The 21,522-nt window shown below is 42.4% G+C and overlaps 3 protein-coding genes across 3 annotated transcripts; 1 reads left to right on the top strand and 2 right to left on the bottom strand.

Moving 5' to 3' along the window:
• Positions 1 to 5,636: 5,636 nt before the first annotated feature.
• On the bottom strand, positions 5,637 to 6,461 carry LOC308163544 (toll-like receptor 4; the record flags this gene model as incomplete). The annotated part of the gene is made up of 1 exon (XM_080537719.1): positions 5,637 to 6,461. The coding sequence occupies one exon, from the start codon at positions 6,459 to 6,461 to the stop codon at positions 5,637 to 5,639; it is 825 nt and encodes a 274-aa protein (XP_080393845.1).
• An 83-nt stretch (positions 6,462 to 6,544) lies between these two features.
• LOC308163543 (uncharacterized protein) lies at positions 6,545 to 8,102 on the bottom strand (the record flags this gene model as incomplete). Its single annotated transcript, XM_080537718.1, has 3 exons — positions 6,545 to 6,598; positions 7,362 to 7,857; positions 7,993 to 8,102. The coding sequence occupies 3 exons, from the start codon at positions 8,100 to 8,102 to the stop codon at positions 6,545 to 6,547; spliced, it is 660 nt and encodes a 219-aa protein (XP_080393844.1).
• Positions 8,103 to 13,334: 5,232 nt separating this feature from the next.
• On the top strand, positions 13,335 to 20,145 carry LOC308164568 (alcohol dehydrogenase class-3 chain L). Its single transcript, XM_080538635.1, has 9 exons — positions 13,335 to 13,384; positions 14,077 to 14,178; positions 15,622 to 15,763; positions 16,577 to 16,664; positions 16,990 to 17,209; positions 18,007 to 18,267; positions 19,085 to 19,220; positions 19,691 to 19,829; positions 19,974 to 20,145. The coding sequence occupies exons 1-9, from the start codon at positions 13,355 to 13,357 to the stop codon at positions 19,996 to 19,998; spliced, it is 1,143 nt and encodes a 380-aa protein (XP_080394761.1). The 5' UTR covers positions 13,335 to 13,354; the 3' UTR covers positions 19,999 to 20,145.
• Positions 20,146 to 21,522: the final 1,377 nt, after the last annotated feature.

Here is a 21,522-nt window from a genome sequence, read left to right as displayed (position 1 = left end):
AGCTGTAGCAGCGCTCCAATTGGCTGTCTCTATTTCTTGGCCAGGGCGCACAAATGTGCGCCCTGGCCAAGAAATCTCCGGTTGTATTGCAGACAATGCATTATGCTGAGGACTCCCGACTTCCGGTTTTCCGGACTTCCGGGCTTCCGGAGTATTTTAAATGAACATTCGTAATGTCTGTCTCTGATGTTCATGGTCAATTAAATCAGCCTATTTTGTGCAACTAATAATGTTCCCGCTAATGGGTTAACCAAGCAGCCTCGCACCTAACGTGCAAGCACCTATGTTCGAACTATTCATAGCAATATGCGCGGGGCAAGGCGGAGGTACGGGTAAACACGGCTCATGTTCTGTCATCAAAGGTAAGAGTTGGTTTTCTTTAACTCAGCTGATGCATTGTTGTGTTTCTGACATGGTCTGGTTGTGATACATCATTGAATGTGTTGACCTGCTGTGATGTGTTGACCACCATCACTCTCCATCATCATCCATCATGTGTCTATGAAATAGATAGTACTGTACTACTGACTGCAGCATTCATCTCTGCTCATTGATGTAGCCATGTCACACAGACACATAGTACACATATTCATCTGCTACCTTTATTAACCTGAGTGTAGCTGTGAGGCCTGTACTAGCCTTGTTGACTAGACTTCCTCCTTGTCTGACACTGGGTATTGGACCGTACCGACGTCCATAGACCGGTCACTCTTCCACCTCAGTGTCTGTAGTTGACAGGGTAACTTCTCCATGGCCACACGGTCATTTTAAGGGTGAAAGTTGAAATTATACAATGGTTGTAACGCCAGTGCGTGTTTTATGCGCGTGCACGCGGGGAAAAAAATCGTGCACGCGGGGAAAAAATCGCGCGCGCTGCGCGCGCGAAAGAAGACCGCCCCGCCACACTGCTGTGCCCCACCCAAAAAAATGTGCACCAGCCGCCACTGGTATGTAGTGAATGTAAAACTGTTGGTTATGACGGTGTCACATATAGAGGCAATACAGAGGCTCTCTGGATGTTTATCTTTTTGCCAAAAACGAAAGAAAAATAAACCATTAGCAAATATTCTATTAAAGATGATAGGTTAATACATTTCCTAGCTTTCCCCCCATACATCGCCCCTGTGTAGTCATCATACGCCTTCACTTGTTACACATGTTGTTGTAATACAGTAATACCCTATCATGACAAAGTGAAAACAAGTTTTTAGAAATTATAAAAATGTAAACACACCTCATGTGCTGGGTTAGTGTTAGTGTATTCAGGGTTAGGGTTAGGGTTTGCAATGACACTCTTAAAATGAGCTAAAATGCAAAAATGTCATCAACAAATCACTCAGTCAGTTGACTTGACTCCATCTTAATGCAAGGATAATAGTTCATGTAATTTTGGAATCAATATCTTAGTTTTTATAGGGTCTCTGATTTGCATAGGAATCAATTACACACTTAAACTAAACCCCTCCAAAAAAGTTCGGAAACACTTTTGTTGTTGATTATTCCTCATCTTTAATAATACCAATTGGTATTGTATTTTATATCGTTGGAAAGCCTGATTAGTCGTCTTTACAACGAGGTACAACTTGTAAGGATCATGCATTCGTGGAATGAGCAACACAGCTAAACGTGTGGGGACTCAACTCGAGTGCTGCTTATACTGTAATAATATAATGGTCTTGTTCTTATCAGGTGGTCTTATTCTTATATGGCTGCGAACTCCCTTTGCGAACTCCCTTTGCGAACTCCCAGACACCAGAGAAAATCCAGTATAATTTAGCATGTTGAAGGGGAGATAGACAGCTCCGGAGGGATATAAAGGAAGACTGAAATACAATCATAAACATCAGTTCCTTTTAAATCTTGAATTAAACTCATTTTCTCGGCTGATAACAACATAGTTAATTTTATTACGAGCCACTTCGCATGAATGACAGTAGGCAGTGCGGCTCACATGCCTGTAATAACTCTGCATAACCAGTAGGTAATGTGCGTACGCAAGGTCAATACTCGACGTAGAGCTAGGATCGTTTCCACGGTCAAATTGACTCACGTTGAAATTGTATAAATCACTACGTTGACGTGGTTTTCTACGTACGACACGGGTAAGATAACAATTTGATCTGAGTACTTTCTATAAATGAGGCCCCAGGTCTTGATGCTCAATTCCGATTTTTTACACAGATACGATTTTTTTGTTTGGCAGTTCACGTTACTTTTAAAATGTGACCTATATTTGACCTACATTGACTAGTGTGAACATTCCACGGCCCTGAACAGACCCGCATGCGCAGAAGGACAATAACAATGACATCAGGATGTCACGCGCAGCGCACTGTTTACAGAAGTAACCATGAATAACATGATAATGTTACAACCGGTTTCATTTTCAAGTTTTTGTGCAGCGGAAGCCAGCAAAGATATGAGCAAGTGGTCAAAAGAAGAAGATATGAGCAAGAGAAGAAGGATGAGGAAAAAGAGAGCCAAATGCTTAGCTATGGCTTTTTGTAGAGCACTCGCTGCTATACTTGCGTCTAGAGTGCAGGGTTGCCAGATGGGGCGGGTTACCTCCGAATGGGCTACTGGATTTAGTGGTTATAGACTTGTTAGGCTGTAAATTGTCAATCCCATCTGGCAACCCTGCTAGAGTGATGTAAAAATCGCATTAAAAGCGACTTGACAGTTCAGACGGGGGCGCGTTGCTAAATATCAGACATGTATCCGATGTAATACCACCTCTGAATGCGACCCATCCCAGGTCGGATTTTAAAAAGTCAGATTTCATGTGGCTTGCGCTTTTCCCACGGTCATGCATAAATCACACCTGAGTCAGGTGTCGTCTGTACAGTATGCCTCTCAGTATCCCAGAATGCATTTCGCACCGGCCGGCAGCAGGGATTTTAAATCCTCCATCTTTGAAATGAATCGCATTTTAATCGCATATCAGTATTTGACACGAGAAGCAACAGTTTTCAATTTCAATTCAAGTGGATTTGGTATACGAGTGAATCAATGAATAGACATATACATACGTTTAAAGCAGCAAAATCCTGTTTATTTTAGCTACACAGACCAACAGATCACACAATGTACCTAACCTAATGTTACACTAACCCTCCCCACCCAAATATCCTTGGTCAAAATAATAAACAGACCAACAGTTTGACATAAAGTCACAAGTGCATCTAAAATGGTAAGAAAACAAACCAGTACCCTTCAGTAACAACAAACCCACTGGTCTCAGGAACCTCGAAGCTGCTACTTCTTATGCATGAAGGACTGGATGACTGAATGACTGAAGGACTGAAGGACTGAAGGACTGAATGACTGAATGACTGAATGACTGAATGACTGGATGACTGAATGACTGGATGACTGGATGACTGGATGACTGGATGACTGGATGACTGAAGGACTGAAGGACTGAATGACTGAATGACTGAATGACTGAATGAGACCGATTCTCTCTGCTACCCGCCATGTGTTGCCAGCCATGTGAGTTTGTTTGTTTTTGCAACATAGGAGGCTTTGAAAGAAACTGTCAATCAATTATGCAATAGTCTACGCCCCTACAGCCAGGTGCCAGGTGCCCTTCCGAGCAGATAAGAAAATAAAAAACATTGTTACACAAAATGGAGAACACAGAGAATGGGGAACTTCAGACAATCATACTGGAAATCAGCCTGATCCATGTTGGAACTGTCAGTTCTGGTCTGTTTCCTGTTTCCACTCCTGCACACACACACAAACACACACACACACACACACACACACACGCACACACACACGCGCACACACACACACACACACACACAAACACACACACACACACACACACACACACACACATGCACACACACAAACACACATGCACACACACACACACATGCACACACACACACACACACACACACGCACACACACACACACACACGCACACACACACACACACACATGCACACACACGCACGCACATGCACACACACCTAAAATCCTCTCCCCCCACTCTGAATCCAGTTAAATGTCCACTAACCTCAGCTAATCCACAACTAGGCTAGAAATAGTAGCTAATAATAATAATAATAATAATAATAATAATAATGCATTTTATTTATAGCGCCTTTCAGAGCACTCAAGGACACCTTACAGAGCATCATTTAAAAACAAGCAACAGATTCAAACAGATCGAATGCATTATCTCAAGATCAGATCAATGTTGGCTTGGCTTGACATTAGTAACATCAATAATAATAATAAATATTAAAATAATAATCATAATAATAATATATGTTATGTATAATAATAATAATTGTTTTATTGCCATGTAATCAACTTGTCAGTCAATTGTTGGAGTTTGGTATTTTCTGCTCTAGGCAAGAGGTCGCCAGAGATGGTGACCCTGCAGCAATTCAGGGTTCCGTGCCTTGCTCACGGACACCTCGACACATGGCCAGCCAGGGTTCGAACCGCCGAGCTGCCAACCTTGCTCATTAGACGCCGGCTCGACCTTTAACAATAGTCCTTTTGTCCATTTAATAGGGCCTGTCTCAAACTCAAGGACAATGTACAGCAACAAAGAGAAGCAGGACATCAAATCAAACAGAATTAAACAACATGAGCTCAGGCAGCTATGGAGGAGAGTGTTTTCATCTCATTTGCACCCAGGAAAACCTACAGTGGATGTAGTTGTTAAACCACACTCTCTCACTGGACCCTTTTTGTAAAACATTCCATTATACAGGATTAGTTTATACTGCAGACAGTTAACTTGTTCAATCATGTTGGTAATAAACAGCCAAACCTAACACAAACAGCTCAAAGGAAAAAGGGTGTGATCACAGGAAGGTGGGACTGCTCACCACTCAGGAAGAGAGAATTCACCTTTGTACCTTTTGGCCTTTTGACACACCCATCAGTGGCCTTTTGACACACCCATCAGTGACCTTTTGGCACACCCATCAGTGACCTTTTGGCACACCCCTCAGTGACCTTTTGGCACACCCCTCAGTGGCCTTTTGGCACACCCATCAGTGACCTTTTGGCACACCCATCAGTGACCTTTTGGCACACTCATCAGTGACCTTTTGGCACACCCATCAGTGACCTTGGACCCTTGGGCACTTTACCAGGCTGCCCTCGAAAAGGCGGTTCAGGACCCTGGCCGCTAAGACAAACAGACTGAAGAACAGCTTCTACCACAGGGCCATCCAGGCCCTGAACACAGCAAAGACCTAGGTTCTGGGCCCTGGACAGTCTGGACGGATTGTATGGCAGCTGCTGGACTGAAAAAATCAGGTGTAGTGCTGAGGCACAAATATGTACATTTCAAGCCTGCAAACTGCGACACTTTAAATAACGTGAAAAAATACTATTGTGCAATATGACAACCCTAGTTGACTATCTGTGCAGTATAGTACAGTGGATTGTGTACATAGCCTTTATTTATGTAAACCAGCTCCTTCCCTTCTTATGATTTTTTTCTAAAAGTTTTTTTTTTTTTTCCTTTCCTAACACCAGGGGAGCCACCCCTCCTAAATGTCGTTGTTTGGTACCTGTACTGTAGCAATGACAATAAAGTCCATTCATTCATTCATTCATTCATTCATCATACATCTTAATGTATTACTCAATTGAACAGTTTAGGCAATAACAGCCTTCCTGAGTCGAATCCAGAATCTCATCTTGCTAATTGGGTTGTCCCTCCATTTTAGGTAAGAGTTTCTTTTAAGGTACTTATGGAGCCCAAATACCCTCTGGTACTCCTCTAACTCCTTCAACTCCTCCAAGATGACAACAATGATGTTGGGGTTGCCTTCAAGCACCAGCCAGGACTGAGCCACCTCAAACTCGAAGCGACACCACGTGCTGTGGAGGAAGTGTTGCGACACCACCACGATGACCTTGCGACTCTTCATGATGCCCTCGTTGATGATGTTGGAGGCGATGGGCTCGCCGATCTCAAAGTCCCTTTCGTGGAGGCACAGGTGAAGCGAAGGGGATCTTCTCTCAAGGTTCTCCACCAGTTCCTCCATCACCCACATTTCGTCCTTGTTGGAGTAGATCACAAAGGCATCGTAACAGTATTCCTGGTCTGGAGAGACCTTGTAGCGTCGGAGCAAAATGCAGCAGTAGCGCAGTTGGAGCTGGAACCTGTAGGCCAAGACTGACACAGCCAGTAACCCAACGACAGCAACTGTGGCCATAATGATGTTTACTCTCCAGATGTAGAGGCAGCGGTTCGTGTCAAAGTCCATCACTGGCTTGTCAGATGAATGAGACAACGTGTGACATAGGATGTTCTGGGAATGTTTCAGCACGTGTTGATGGTCGATGATCCAAGTAATGAAGTCAGTGTTGGAGCAAGAGCAATCAATTGGATTGGAGGACAAGTCCAGCACTGAGAGATTGTTGGGCAGATTCTGAAGAGTGTTATAGACAACAGTGGAAATTTGATTTTCTCTCATGTCCACACATGTCAATCCAGCAAGGCTTGGATTGGTCAAAAAATCTAACGTCATCAACTTGTTTCCATGGAGAATCAAGTGTTTCAGCTGACAGAGATGATCAAACGTGTCCCACTGCAGGCCCTCCAGGCCACAGGCTGAAATATCCAACATTTCCAATTCTGTGAGATTCATGAACATAAAATTAAAGGCATCGTCTTGAAATTTGTTATTCGATATTTTGAGAACTCTCAAGCTGGTGAGTCCCAACAAGGACAGTCGGTTTTTAAACGTCATGCCAGTAGAGGACAGGTCAAGGTACCAAAGACATGTGAGACTGGTCATGCTTGGGTAGTCTCCTAAATCATATAGTCTGGTTTGGTGGAAGTCCAACACCTCAAGGCTCTCCAGTCCAGAGAAAGGCATATAGACAAAGTGAATGACTGAGTTGCTGCTCATGTTGATGTGACGCAGCTGAGGGACGCCTCTGAAATACTGTGTACAGCATCTTTTAAATGTCATCTGGTTGTTACTCAGGTCGACATGCTGAAGGCGAGGCAGATCTTCAAAGCCATTCAGAAAAGCTAGAGGTCTGTTGGCAGTAATGACCAGTCTCTCTAATGTGGGTTGATGTGAAAGTTGCAGGTCAGGTACAATGTTTACATTGCTACCTATCAAATTCAATTCTTTTATTCGTCTGAGTTGAATGTGTCCCGTATTTCTAACTTCACCATTTACAAGCGTGATCTGTGTGGCATTCAACATACAGCCAAACACTTCATGGGGAGTGTCTCTCACAATCTCCCTTTGATAGTAATATATTTCCTCAAAGTTTATAGTGCATAGTCCATCCAGAAAATCTAAATCTGAGGTGTAAATCCTGAAGGATTCTCTGTAGTGTCCCAGTACTATCTTCCTCACCCTAAGTCCTCCAAGTGCTTTGAGATTATTTTTTGTGTCATTCAAGGAAGGAAAGGCATCACGAAGATTGAGCTCTTGCAGGTGAAGTTTCTGAAATGCACCTGGCTCTATCATCAATATTGGATTCCTTGACAGAATCAATGTCATGTTTTTGGACATTTTGGCCAGGGTGGTTGTGTGGTGTGCACTGATGGTACTGATTCTATTGGCATGCAGATCCAGTAACCAGAAGTTTGTGAGATTAGCACATAAAGGAACGGAAATGGAACGTAGATTGTTTGTCCCGATATTCAACTGCTGCAGTTTGGTAAGACGGCTGATACTCAAGTCTTCCAAGGATCTGAGACCAACATCCACCAGGACAAGGATCTGTAGGCCTGGTAGTGAACTGAAAGCTTTGGGTCCAATGGTTTTGATGGGGTTGCCAGTAAGAATCAAAGATGTCACATTTCTCACATTGTAGAAAGCATTGTCAGCTATCACCTGGATATGGCATCTGTTGAACAAAAATATGATCAAATAAATTACAGATCAGTATTTTGGCTAAAAGTTCAAAGATTAAATCCATGATCATAAATAACTCTGTTATATATTATATTATATATTATAATAACTCTATACAGTACTGCACCTTGTTAGATCCAGAACATGTAGATCTGATAGTGTAGGAAAGACTGTCTGATGCAGAGTTGTCAAGAAATTAAAACTGAAATCCAAAGTTTGTGTGGAGGGATGGACCATGGTGGGTATGTAGCTGAGGTTTCCTTTTACACATGAATAGTGGATATTTCGAATTACCTGAAAGAAAACAGTTAAGTTAAGTTAACATTCATATACATGAGTGCCTAATTATTAGAATCACATAATAAAATAACATTTTCCACAATAATTCACATTTCAAGTGCATTCTATTTCACCCATTAATAGAAGAGTATATACATTGTCCTTTTCCATCATCATGCAAAACAAGATACAATAAAATAATATAATACAGTTAATTGATAAATGATTCACAGATATCTCTACTGTTATTATCTATACTGTTATTAGCTATACTGTTATTATCTATACTGTTATTATCTTTACTGTTCTGTACAAACCTCTGTGCATTCTTTTCCCTCCACTGCATGCAAAAAGAGAAAACATTTCCAAAACGTTGAGAACATAATTCTGTATAAATGCGTGTCTGCGACAGGCATTGCTGAGGCATTAGTTTCTGATGCTTCACTACTGCAACTGTTTATGGATGTGGTCTGACATCCCTACACCACTTTAGGAAATGCATACTGCACACTGTAGGAAGGCCTCTACAAAAGTTGAGGAACATCAATGAGGAACTATGATGTGGTTTGTGACGTAGTTAAAACAGAGTCTGTTGTATTCATCATTTTTCACTAAACAAAGGACAGATTGTTGCCACAAAGCAACATCTCATATTAATGAGATATTCATTAATATGAGATATTCATTCATATCACTAATAGGGGTGAAAGAATGATCTCATCATCTAACTGATGTTCTCAGTTGCGCAAAATCCAGGAACTGCTTGTGTGTTCCTGGCAGTGAGGTGGCCACGCAGAGCAGACAGATGTTTTCCTGTTTCATCTGTCAGAGAACCACTCTACCACACCACTGCTCCCAGTGACTGACTCACCGCTGCTCCCAGGAAATGGTTGTTGCAATTACAAAAGCTTTGGTATTCACATGTTCATTTCTTTTGTTTGTATTGGAACAACACAACCAAGCAGAGGGAAAACATCCACATGTGAGATCCTTCATTCCCACAGAACTCCAAACATGGACTGGGCGGCTTCAACCATGTGAGATACATTCACTGTGACCTCACAGTGCTGATCAGCTGACTCACCCAAACTGTACATCTTGTTTTGTGACTCTGTGTCTATGTAGCTGAAATGACTCTGTGTCTATGTAGCTGAAATGACTCTGTGTGTCTATGTAGCTGAAATGACTCTGTGTGTCTATGTAGCTGAAATGACTCTGTGTCTATGTAGCTGAAATGACTCTGTGTCTATGTAGCTGAAATGACTCTGTGTCTATGTAGCTGAAATGACTCTGTGTCTATGTAGCTGAAATGACTCTGTGTGTCCATAGAGCCTACGGCTGAAATGCGCTGAATCAATGAGAAATATGAGTTAATCAGTGTTACAGACACACATACAACACGTCTGGACCATGAAGACATGAAGACATGAAGACATGAAGACATGAAGACATGAACACATGAACACATGAACACATGAAGACCAGATCTGTTCCAGATGAAAGTTCATCCAAGGACATCCTGTAGAGTTTCTCAGACTAGGTAAATATTTTTGTCCTTTTCCCAAATTGAAAGAACAACTCCTAAACTAATCCTCCCATCATTCATCAGGCGGCCATGTTTATAAACACATGACAGCAAGCCTGCTGGTTGCCAAGGTGAATGACCTGAAGTGAACTCACTAGTGTGACTGCGGTGCTCCTGACACGTTGTGGCCAGTTTCTGAACTTCGGCCTCCTGTAGTTCTGGACCCTAACCTCCTGTAGTTCTGGACCCTAACCCTTTGTTTTCTGATGCATTGATGCTAATATCAGATATGTGAGCTCATCACTGAACTCAACACGGTTAATGAAAAATGCACTTTTTTCTAAAACTAAAACACATTCTTCAGTTGACTGAATGCAGCAGCGAGATAAACACTATTATACACTAGCACTATTATATATATATATATATATATATCATATAACCACATTTTCATCTCAGTAAATCAGTTTGAAATACATACAAAAAGTGTTTTGCTTTTCATAATGAAATAATTTTCATATGATTGTGTTGTCTTTGCATACAATGCTGTACAGGCTCTACAACTTAATCCAACTGATTGTTTAATGATAATAACCATTGTGTCAGCCGTTAGTCAACCCACTGCTTTCTAAATGACTTGACTTCAAGGTTGTAAGTAAAGGCTAACCCTAACCCTAACCCTAAAGGCTGTGGCTCCTGGCCAGAGGGCTTCTGGTTTTAGATCACTCTGTCATACAAGTTAAATGCTGTTGAACTTTTTTTTAAAAGAAAAATTCATAGAAACTTATAGAAAAAAAGTGCCTCTGATTTGAATTAAGTTGGGGGGGTTTGGTCACGTTTTAAACACAATGAGCTCAATCTTAGTTCAGTTGAACCTTTTACAGTTTTTCTCTGTCGCTTTAACACGAACATCAGAACCTCAAACACAACGACTAAACCACAGTTAACAAAACACTAAATACAATTCTCTACATTTGGCACAATCTTCCTTGATAAAATCTATTGTGTTCACATTGAAAACACTACCATTCAGAATGCTAAACTCAAACCACCAATCACACAATCACACTCCTCATATGGACAAACACCTGTTGCTTTTCAATTGGCAATCATATCTTTAGCAATAACAGGGCCAAAGGTGAACTCTCCTCTGTTGAAATATATCTGAAGTATATCAGGGCAGGGGCCTCATTTATAGAACGTGCTTAGATCACGTTGATCTTACCCGTGTCGTACGTAGAAAACCACGTCAACGTAGTGATTTATACAATTTCAACGTGAGTCAATTTGACCGTGGAAACGATCGTAGCTCGACGTCGAGTATTCATTTACTTTACTCCCAAACATTAGACTTAGGTTAGCCATAAACCTAACCAGAACCTAACCTAACCCCTACTGCAAAACAAACAACTTAGTAGCCTCCGTCATAACCCCCACCACCACCACCCCCCCAACCACCCCCCGCCGACCCACACACACACACACACACACACACACACATCACCACCACAGCGCCCATTCACACCATACAGCAACCTCATCCCCACTTCCTTCAAATCCAGCAAAACACACACAGACACCCCCCCACACACACACACACACAGACACCCCCACACACACACACACACACACACACGCTCTCACACGCTCACACGCACCACGCACATGCTCACACACACAGACACACACACACTAACATGCATAGAGCACATCCACCCCCCCCCCCCACCTCCCACCCTCCAGCCCTCCAGCCCCCCAGTGTGAAGAGAACCAGAGCAGGGCTGGTGTGGTGGGTAGGGAGCCTCTGGGCAGGCAGCTCCGGGTAGGTCTTCGGGGGGACACGGCCCAGCTGGTTTGATGTGGGGAAACCCTGTTTGTTAATTGGAAAGAAAAGAGAAGGGCCTCCATAAGGTTAGCTGGAAAATCCATGACATCATCATTCCAGAGGACAGAGAGAGAGAGAGAGAGAGAGAGAGAGAGAGAGAGAGAGAGAGAGAGAGAGAGAGAGAGAGAGAGAGAGAGAGAGAGAGAGAGAGAGAGAGAGAGAGAGAGAGAGAGAGAGGGGGGGCACGCACACATGTAATGACATTTTTACTGACACTGAAGTCACTGACGCTGAGGGGATGCTAAAATTGTCCTCATATGATAAAATCCACCATCCCCCCTGATTTTCTTTTACAACTTGAGTAGCCTACTGAGTATAAGCATTTCATTTGCCTGGTTAGTTGTCATGATCAAACGTTACAAACGCAACTTACCGAGAAGCCACCCTTCTCTGCCCTCTCCCGCTTCCAGACGAACGCCTACCATATATTATAGCACTTGTCTTAATTCAGCCGCTATAATTGAGCCTCTATCACAGGGCGTTAATACAAACCTCATTCACCTGCGTTCAATTCCAAGTATATTTGGTATTTTTAGAAGGAAGCACGTACGCAACTTTAAACCATCTCAGCCCGTTTTATAAATAATGCTCACGTCCGTTTAGAAAAATGTGCTTAAGTGAAAGTCAAAGATGACGTTCAAGTACTTTTTTATAAATGAGGCCCCTGGATTCATCATGCCAGACGATACTTTCCCCTCTGCTTGGCCAGGGAGAACATTGCCTGTGACGTTGACGAGGTCTTGTGGCCTTTGTGTAGTAGAGGAGTATATTATGCAGAAGGCTAATTGTATTTTTTCTATTGTTTGTTCTGTATGAAGAACACTTTAGAAGTCCAACTGTCATTGCTGAGATGTGTACAGTTTTTCAGAATGAAAAAAACGTTCTATTCTTGTGTTTGTGTGTTTTATATTTGAGTATGAAAACACAACAATTTATAACAGGCTACTGTACGTATGTAGTGTAACACTGAAAATGCAAAAGGCCTACTGATAATCTTATCATAGTACTGTTTTCCTCTGATCATAGTGTTTTCCATTGTGCACATCAGTGTTCAATTGGTTCTTACAAGTGTCTATTCATTTGATGGTATGTGTGTGTGTGTGTGTGTGTGTGTGTGTGTCTCATTTGACAACAACATTTCATTTTGAGAAGACAACATTATTTTGACTGCAGTGTTTGTTTTTGCAAGAGATTTGTGGAGTTTAGGGTTTTGTGTTAAGAGTTAAGAGAAAATGAGCTATGCTTTGAGAAAACATGTTAAAGGGATAGAGAAGAACTGTAGCAAAAACATGTTGCAATGAAAGAGCAAACATGACCGTGGCATAACAATACTGTACCAGGGAGACTGATATAAGTGTTGCCGCACCCTGAAGCATGAAAAGGTTATCGTGTTTACAGTCAACTTGGACTTTAACTTCTTTACTCCAGAGGATTCTACACGTCTCTAATCTGTTCTCTTTTGAGTTAGGGTTAGGGTTGGATAATAATACAAATAAAACAAATACTTTTGTTCATTTCAGATTTCAGACATTTAGATTTTGGGTCAATGATTCTAATTTGAAAGATGATGAAATGAAAGCATAATGGAAGGTTTTGAACTTTTTACAGGCTATGTTACAAGTGTTTTGAAAGTTGAGCACAGAGCGTCAAAGCAATCTGAAAAAAACAAAAAAAGAGGGAGGAGAAGAGAGGAAGTCAGTTTTGACGTAGACAACTGAAACACTAACCATGCCCAGCCTTCTGATTGGTCCACCAGGGGCTGATAAGACATACAGTACATTGCACAGCCTTTTCCTCTGAATGAGAGACAACATGGCTACCACAGGGAAGGTACGTGTGTTCCCTTTCCTCTCTATTTCAGACCTACTGCTTGTAAAAAAAAAAAAAATCTTCCATGTTCCTTCAAAAAGGTTATCAACAAAACTCTTCTGCACTTTAGACACAAGCGGGAGGAGGGTTCAGGCGGCTCTGTAGCTCAGCTACTGTGTAAATAAGAACAGGGTTTTCCTCTTCGGTGCTTAAGTCCTCTTTACCAGCTGTATGTCTTGAAGCCTCGAAGGTCATGTTGAATCCTTGCAACTGAATTTAGTGATTTTTGTTTCTCAGCTGTCAAATGGAGCTGTGTTATTGTGTTATTCAAGGGTTTGCAGACCTACAGTACAGTCTAAGTTACAGTACAGTATGTTTTGCAAGAGGAGGAAGTCAGTCCTCTGTTGCAACCAATTCCAACAATCCCTGGAAAACAGGAGAGAAAAACAGATCTGTTTACCATATGTTGTTTATGTTGTTTATGTTGTTTATGTTGGTCGATGGGGAAATTGAGTCATGTTCAAAACAAAAGTTGAATCAGGTCTAAACATGTTAGACAACTAATGTGAGACAACTAATCTGCCTGCAATCTAGTTTGTGTGGACTTGTGATTGTGGACTGATGGTGTGTGTGTGTGTGTGTGTGTGTGTGTGTGTGTGTGTGTGTGTGTGTGTGTGTGTGTGTGTGTGTGTGTGTGTGTGTGTGTATTGCAGGTGATCCGATGCCAGGCTGCAGTGGCATGGGCGGCTGGTCAGCCGCTCTCCATGGAGGAGGTGGAGGTGGCGCCCCCTAGGGCAGGGGAAGTGCGCATCAAGGTAATAATCTAATGTGACATCACTGGTGCAGCAAAACACCACAACACATGTTCCTCAGAACATTCCAGCATGTCAGCGCTATAAGAACATCCAGCGCATCAGACAGTGAGAGTTGGGAATGGGAGACTCAGTCCAATCCAGTTCAATTATTAACAAGAAAGATTAATTATTAAGATTAATGATTAAGATTGGTAATTAACAGAGAAGATGAGGGTTCATAAGGTTTCAACTACTGTAATAACCTGTGGGAGTTTCTCCTTCGTCCTTATCTAAGACGCTGGTGATGCATCACAATCAAAATACAAAACAACTTAATTCTTCCTTCTTGTAGCATTATGACGGCCAGTGGCCCCTGGCTGAGCAGAGATAACTTGTTCTTGCTATGCTGATGGACAGATGATTCACTTACTTAGACAAATGTACTTGTTGTAAGTCACAAGTGTTAAGTTGTATATCACCATGAGAACAAATGTGTCTGCAGTGGGTCCAAACACATCCCGCTGGTCTTGGAAGCTCCATAGGAGACTCATAGAAGACCATTTGCATGATACAATTATGTAACTAGTCACTAATATGACTGAAAACTAGTCACTAATATGACTGAAAACTAGTCACTAAAATGACTGAAAACTAGTCACTAATATGACTGAAAACTAGTCACTAATATGACTGAAAACTAGTCACTAATATGACTGAAAACTAGTCACTAATATGACTGAAAACTAGTCACTAAAATGACTGAAAACTAGTCACTAATATGACTGAAAACTAGTCACTAATATGACTGAAAACTAGTCACTGACTGAAAACTAGTCACTAATATGACTGAAAACTAGTCACTAATATGACTGAAAACTAGTCACTAATATGACTGAAAACTAGTCACTAATATGACTGAAAACTAGTCACTAATATGACTGAAAACTAGTCACTAATATGACTGAAAACTAGTCACTAAAATGACTGAAAACTAGTCACTAAAATGACTGAAAATAAATCTTTTTCACACTCTCTCCACTAGTGAAATATATTGAACCTGCAGTAGTATCACAGCAGTATCACAGTTAGGATTCGGGTAGGGTGAACTGATCCCAGATCCTAGTCAATGTGTACTTTGAGCCCCAGGTTCCTAGTCTGAGCTAATAATAATAATAATAATAATAATAATAATAATAATAATAATAATACCAATAATAATAACAATACAATTATTATTATTATTAATAATAATGATAATAAAAACAATAATAATAATAACGATAATAATAATAACAATAATAATAATAATAGCAATAATAATAATAATGATAATAATAATAACAATAATAATAATAATAATAATAACAATAATAATGATGATAATAATAATAATAATAATAATAATAATAATAATAATAATAATAATAATAGTAATAGTAATACTAATAATGAGCTGTGTTTCAGATCGTTGCCACGGGGATCTGCCATACGGACTCGTACACGCTGAGCGGCTCCGACCCGGAGGGCGTGTTCCCCGTGGTTCTGGGCCACGAGGGCGCCGGGCTGGTGGAGAGCGTCGGAGACGGCGTCACCAAGTTCAAACCAGGTAGGAATGCTGCTGCTACCCTCATGTTTCAGTGTGTCTGCCGGGAGTTTAGACAGACAACAAGGTTGAGGATATCTGTTTTAAACTGGGTGCAGACGGTCCTGGTCCTGTCCTGGTCCTGGCAGACAGACAGCAGTGTGGCAGGTCTTTGTTCCAGCATAGCATGAACACACCTCGTTCAAATAATCCAATAATAATGATCCTATCTATACATGACTAGTTTAATCAGGTGTGCTGCAGCTGCCTGTCTGGACCAGGACTGACCTCTCATACATTATAATTAACTTTTGGTAACTTTCTACGACCCACCTTTTAATGCCTTCTATACAATATACAATACATATTGTACACTATACATTATAAATACATTACTTCATTGCAAGTTACCTTTCAACAGTGCAGTGAAATATCAAAGTGAAAAATAAAAATACAATAACACAATAAAGCAATAAGTGTAAATATAAAGGGATTATATTATTCATAATCTATTATAAGGCCTAAAAGCTATTTGTGGTTGTTGTTTTATGATACATATTACCACTTGTGTGAAATGCATAAAAAATGCAGTGAAGTACAGCTGACAAGATGTCTTCTGAGCAACACTGCCCTCTGGGGGTCTGGGTGTGGTATGGCAGCTACTGGATGGAGCGCCTCAATCTAACATGCCTCTCCGAGACCTGGTGTCCTAACACTGGCTCATAGAGAGAGTTACTGAATGTTATCATGTGGTCATGTACACTAATCTATAGGTATTTCACTATTTTATTTAAATAAATAAATATGTAATCAAATTATTTTGTTTGTGCTTCTCAGGGGATACTGTGATCCCTCTGTACGTGCCTCAGTGCGGGGAGTGCAAGTTCTGTAAAAACCCCAAAACCAACCTCTGTCAGAAGATCAGGTACGTCACAACAAGCAGCTTTTGGCTGCTAGACTATCAAGCACTGAGAGTAACACAACAACACAACACTTCACCTCAACCTTTACTACATGTTACAACTGATGTCAGAAGATTGTGGAAAAAAAGGAAGGCTTGTTTCTGGGAATTGATCGAAACTGAAGCGACGATACAAAACAAAGCCTCTTTCAGCGATCAAATAACGTCAGCTAGACAGACCCCATCACTAACTAGACAGACCCCATCACTAACCATCACTAACCAGATTTGCTCTAAAATCTAACTTTCTGACTGGACAGTTTGATAGAAACATGTTTGTTCCCCCCAGGCTGACCCAGGGTAAGGGGCTGATGCCAGATGGAACCACCCGGTTCTCCTGCAAGGGGAAGAGCCTCTTCCATTTCATGGGCTGCAGCACGTTCACTGAGTACACGGTGGTGGCTGACATCTCGCTGGCCAAGGTGGACGACAAGGCGCCTCTGGACAAGGTCTGCCTGCTGGGCTGTGGCATCTCCACCGGCTACGGAGCAGCCCTGAACACCGCCAAGGTCTAACCCTAACCCTAACCCTGAACACAGCCAAGGTCTAACCCTAACCCTGAACACAGCCAAGGTCTAACCCTAACCCTGAACACAGCCAAGGTCTAACCCTAACCCTAACCCTGAACACAGCCAAGGTCTAACCCTAACCCTAACCCTGAACACAGCCAAGGTCTAACCCTAACCCTGAACACAGCCAAGGTCTAACCCTAACCCTGAACACAGCCAAGGTCTAACCCTAACCCTAACCCTGAACACAGCCAAGGTCTAACCCTAACCCTAACCCTGAACACAGCCAAGGTCTAACCCTAACCCTGAACACAGCCAAGGTCTAACCCTAACCCTGAACACAGCCAAGGTCTAACCCTAACCCTGAACACATACAAGGTCTAACCCTAACCCTGAACACAGCCAAGGTCTAACCCTAACCCTGAACACATACAAGGTCTAACCCTAACCCTGAACACATACACGGTCTAACCCTAACCCTGAACACATACAAGGTCTAACCCTAACCCTGAACACATACAAGGTCTAACCCTAACCCTAACCCTGAACACAGCCAAGGTCTAACCCTAACCCTGAACACATACAAGGTATAACCCTAACCCTAACCCTGAACACATACAAGGTCTAACCCTAACCCTGAACACAGCCAAGGTCAGCTGGGCTCTGGTGATGTCTGGAACTTGTCTGCTCCAGCCAACAATGGAAGAGACAAGGTTCACACTTACAGTCAGACATACCCCCCCCAATAAAACTAGTTGTTGAGTGTCATTCTATGTCCTCTCCATGTGCCCCTGCAGGTTGAGGCTGGTTCAACCTGTGCAGTGTTTGGCCTGGGGGCGCTGGGTCTGGCTGCCATCATGGGCTGCCAGGCCGCGGGAGCCACCAGGATCATTGGGATCGATCTCAACCCAGACAAGTTTCAGATCGCCAGAGAGTTCGGAGCCACCGAGTTTGTGAACCCGAAGGATCACAGCAAACCCATCCAGGAGGTTCTGGTGGAGATGACAGACGGAGGAGTGGACTACTCCTTTGAGTGTGTGGGCAATGTGGGGATTATGGTGAGTGTGTGGGCAATGTGGGGATTATGGTGAGAAGAGAACTTTTAAATATGTGACAGCAGCTGGTGAAACTGGTAACAAGTCGGCAATCAATCAAATTGTTCAGACTTTTATTTAGAAAAATGTGTAAACGTTGTTGAAAATCAATGGCACACTCACTAGTCAAGCCACAATATTGCAATGCAATGGATTGGGTGAGTAATCCCCACTGCTCACAAAACAAGCTGTGTTAGTTGACTAGAGAGTGTGTCATTGATTTTCAACAACGTCGACATTTATTAAAATGTTTCAGAATAAAAGTCTGAACATTTGATGGGATGCTGACTTGTTCCCAGTTTCACCTGCAGCTCACATATGAATATGAATATAGATGAATATGTTAATGAATGCATTATGAATATGGCCGCATGGATAGACTGGAGTACTACTGCAAATGTGGTTCAGGGGTGAGGTCAATTCAAATTCATTACAAATCTTCATGGATAACAAACAGCCCATTAACAAATTTAATTGAATTTAATTTGTACTTAGTGAATACAATTGACCCAAACGATGGTGTACTGTAGATGTGCACACTTCGAAAAGATGCTACGCAACAGTGTGTGGAAGTCATGATGACGGCATACTTATTAGGAATGGAGGAGAAGATGGAGTGTGTATTTTCAAGCTCGCTTTCTTAATCCCAGCAAATGTCATCTCCCTTGCAAAAACCCCCAAAGACAAGTCCAACAGTTGACTGACAGGTTGACTGACAGGTTGACTGACAGGTTGGCTGACAGGTTGGCTGCCTGGCGACTAAAACCTTGTTGTTGTTCAGCGGGCGGCCCTGGAGGCGTGTCATAAGGGCTGGGGCACCAGCGTCATCATCGGCGTGGCGGCCGCCGGGCAGGAGATCAGCACACGCCCCTTCCAGCTGGTCACAGGCCGCACCTGGACCGGGACCGCCTTCGGAGGTACAGAACCCTAACCACATACCCTAACCCTTACCACATACCCTACCACATACCTATGAGACTACCTATGACTACCACATACCTATGTGACTACCTATGAGCTGTCAAGATGGCACCCAATATTACTCAGTTATAAATACATGACTTTGTTAGTTGTTGTATATGTGCAAAATAGGTACTGTATTTGAAATGATGTGTCAGATTTAAGATTTGAGGTGTGCGTGATTGAGTTGGCTTTGCACTTCTGAGACTATTCCACTGGTTCCTGTCGGCCTACCTGACTAATTCACTCAAGCAGACCTCCGGGTACTAATATTTGAAACCATTTCAAATACTTATTTTTCCCAGGTCTGGTGATGCGTGCCGACATTATTTGTGAATATTTGTTATTGACGGAGTCGCACCGTTAATCACTGAGTTTGTGTGTCACTTCAGAGTGACTGACTGCTGTTTGCGTCTGCTTTCCACAGGGTATAAAAGTGTCGACAGCGTTCCTAAGCTGGTCAGTCAATACATGAACAAGAAGCTCAAGGTGGACGAGTTTGTGACCCACACGCTGCCCTTCGGGCAGATCAGCGAGGGCTTTGACCTCATGCACGCTGGGAAATGGTAAAACAGCCCGTCACTTATCTCAAAGGCTACATAACCAAACCTCCCTCATCATCTCCCCCCCGGCTAGTCCCGTTGGTTTGATGTCACCCATAAACTAATGATTCATTGTGGATTTACCGTCATATCTCTCCTCTCTTTCAGCATTCGGGTCGTCCTGAAGTTCTAGTTGAAGAATTCTCCAGAAGAGCCTCAGAGGAACATTAAGAGATTTTCTCAATAAATCATTTCAAATTCAAATGGATTCATCTGGTTTCTGTGGTCAATCTGTCTTTCAAATAACTAAATGAATGTATTAAACAACTTCAATACTCAACATGTATCCTGATCATGTTTGACAAATCCGTCAACTGCCACAGTGAACAACACTACGCACCCATGTCCAGTAGAACACTCTACACCCATGTCCAGTACAACACTCTACACCCATGTCCAGTACAACACTCTACACCCATGTCCAGTAGAACACTCTACACCCATGTCCAGTAGAACACTCTACACCCATGTCCAGTAGAAAGTCACACGTTAACAACTGGTCTGCTCCCATGTGAAAAAGGAAATCAACAAATCCCTCCACAATGAAAATATGCTTTAATCCGGATTGATTCAATAACATTGAAACAGTATCTATTATACTTGTAGCAAGACCACCAAATAACATGTAGCCTATGACATTTTCTGCGAACTCCCTCAGCCCACGGCAGTAGTCCTCTAGACCAGTAGTCTAGATCAGTCCAGTCTAGACCAGCCCTCTAGATCAGTCTAGTCTAGATCAGTCAATAGATCATTCCTCTAGATCAGTCCAGTCTAGACCAGTCCTCTAGATCAGTCCAGTCTAGATCAGCCCTCAAGATCAGTCTAGTCTAGATCAGTCCTCTAGATCAGTCCAGTCTAGATCAGTCCAGTCTAGATCAGCCCTCAAGATCAGTCCAGTCTAGATCAGTCCTCTAGATCAGTCCAGTCTAGATCAGTCCTCTAGATCAGTCCAGTCTAGATCAGTCCTCTAGATCAGCCCTCAAGATCAGTCCAGTCTAGATCAGTCCTCTAGATCAGCCCTCAAGATCAGTCCAGTCTAGATCAGTCCAGTCTAGATCAGTCCAGTCTAGATCAGCCCTCAAGATCAGTCCAGTCTAGATCAGTCCAGTCTAGATCAGTCCTCTAGACCAGTCCAGTCTAGATCAGTCCAGTCTAGATCAGTCCTCTAGATCAGCCCTCAAGATCAGTCCAGTCTAGATCAGTCCAGTCTAGATCAGTAGTCTAGATCAGTCCTCTAGATCAGTCAAGTCTAGATCAGCCCTCAAGATCAGTCCAGTCTAGATCAGTCCAGTCTAGATCAGTAGTCTAGATCAGTCCAGTCTAGATCAGTAGTCTAGATCAGTCCAGTCTAGATCAGTCTAGTCTAGATCAGTCTAGTCTAGATCAGTCAATAGATCATTCCTCTAGATCAGTCCAGTCTAGACCAGTCCTCTAGATCAGTCCAGTCTAGATCAGCCCTCAAGATCAGTCCAGTCTAGATCAGTCCTCTAGATCAGTCCAGTCTAGATCAGTCCTCTAGATCAGTAGTCTAGATCAGTCCTCTAGATCAGTCCAGTCTAGATCAGTAGTCTAGATCAGTCCAGTCTAGATCAGCCCTCAAGATCAGTCCAGTCTAGTTCAGTCCAGTCTAGATCAGTCCAGTCTAGATCAGTCCTCT

This window comes from Nansenia antarctica, assembly GCF_963989245.1.
Source record: "Nansenia antarctica genome assembly, chromosome: 8".
Taxonomy (NCBI): Eukaryota; Metazoa; Chordata; class Actinopteri; order Argentiniformes; family Microstomatidae; genus Nansenia; species Nansenia antarctica.
This window is presented reverse-complemented; position numbering and strand designations above follow the sequence as displayed.

Excerpts from the sequence above, each read along its gene's own strand:
- LOC308164568 (XM_080538635.1), top strand. The coding sequence starts at position 13,355 with ATGAGAGACAACATGGCTACCACAGGGAAG. Across the intron at positions 13,385-14,076 it reads ACATGGCTACCACAGGGAAG|GTGATCCGATGCCAGGCTGC; the intron begins GTACGTGTGTTC and ends TGTGTATTGCAG. Across the intron at positions 15,764-16,576 it reads CGTCACCAAGTTCAAACCAG|GGGATACTGTGATCCCTCTG; the intron begins GTAGGAATGCTG and ends TGTGCTTCTCAG.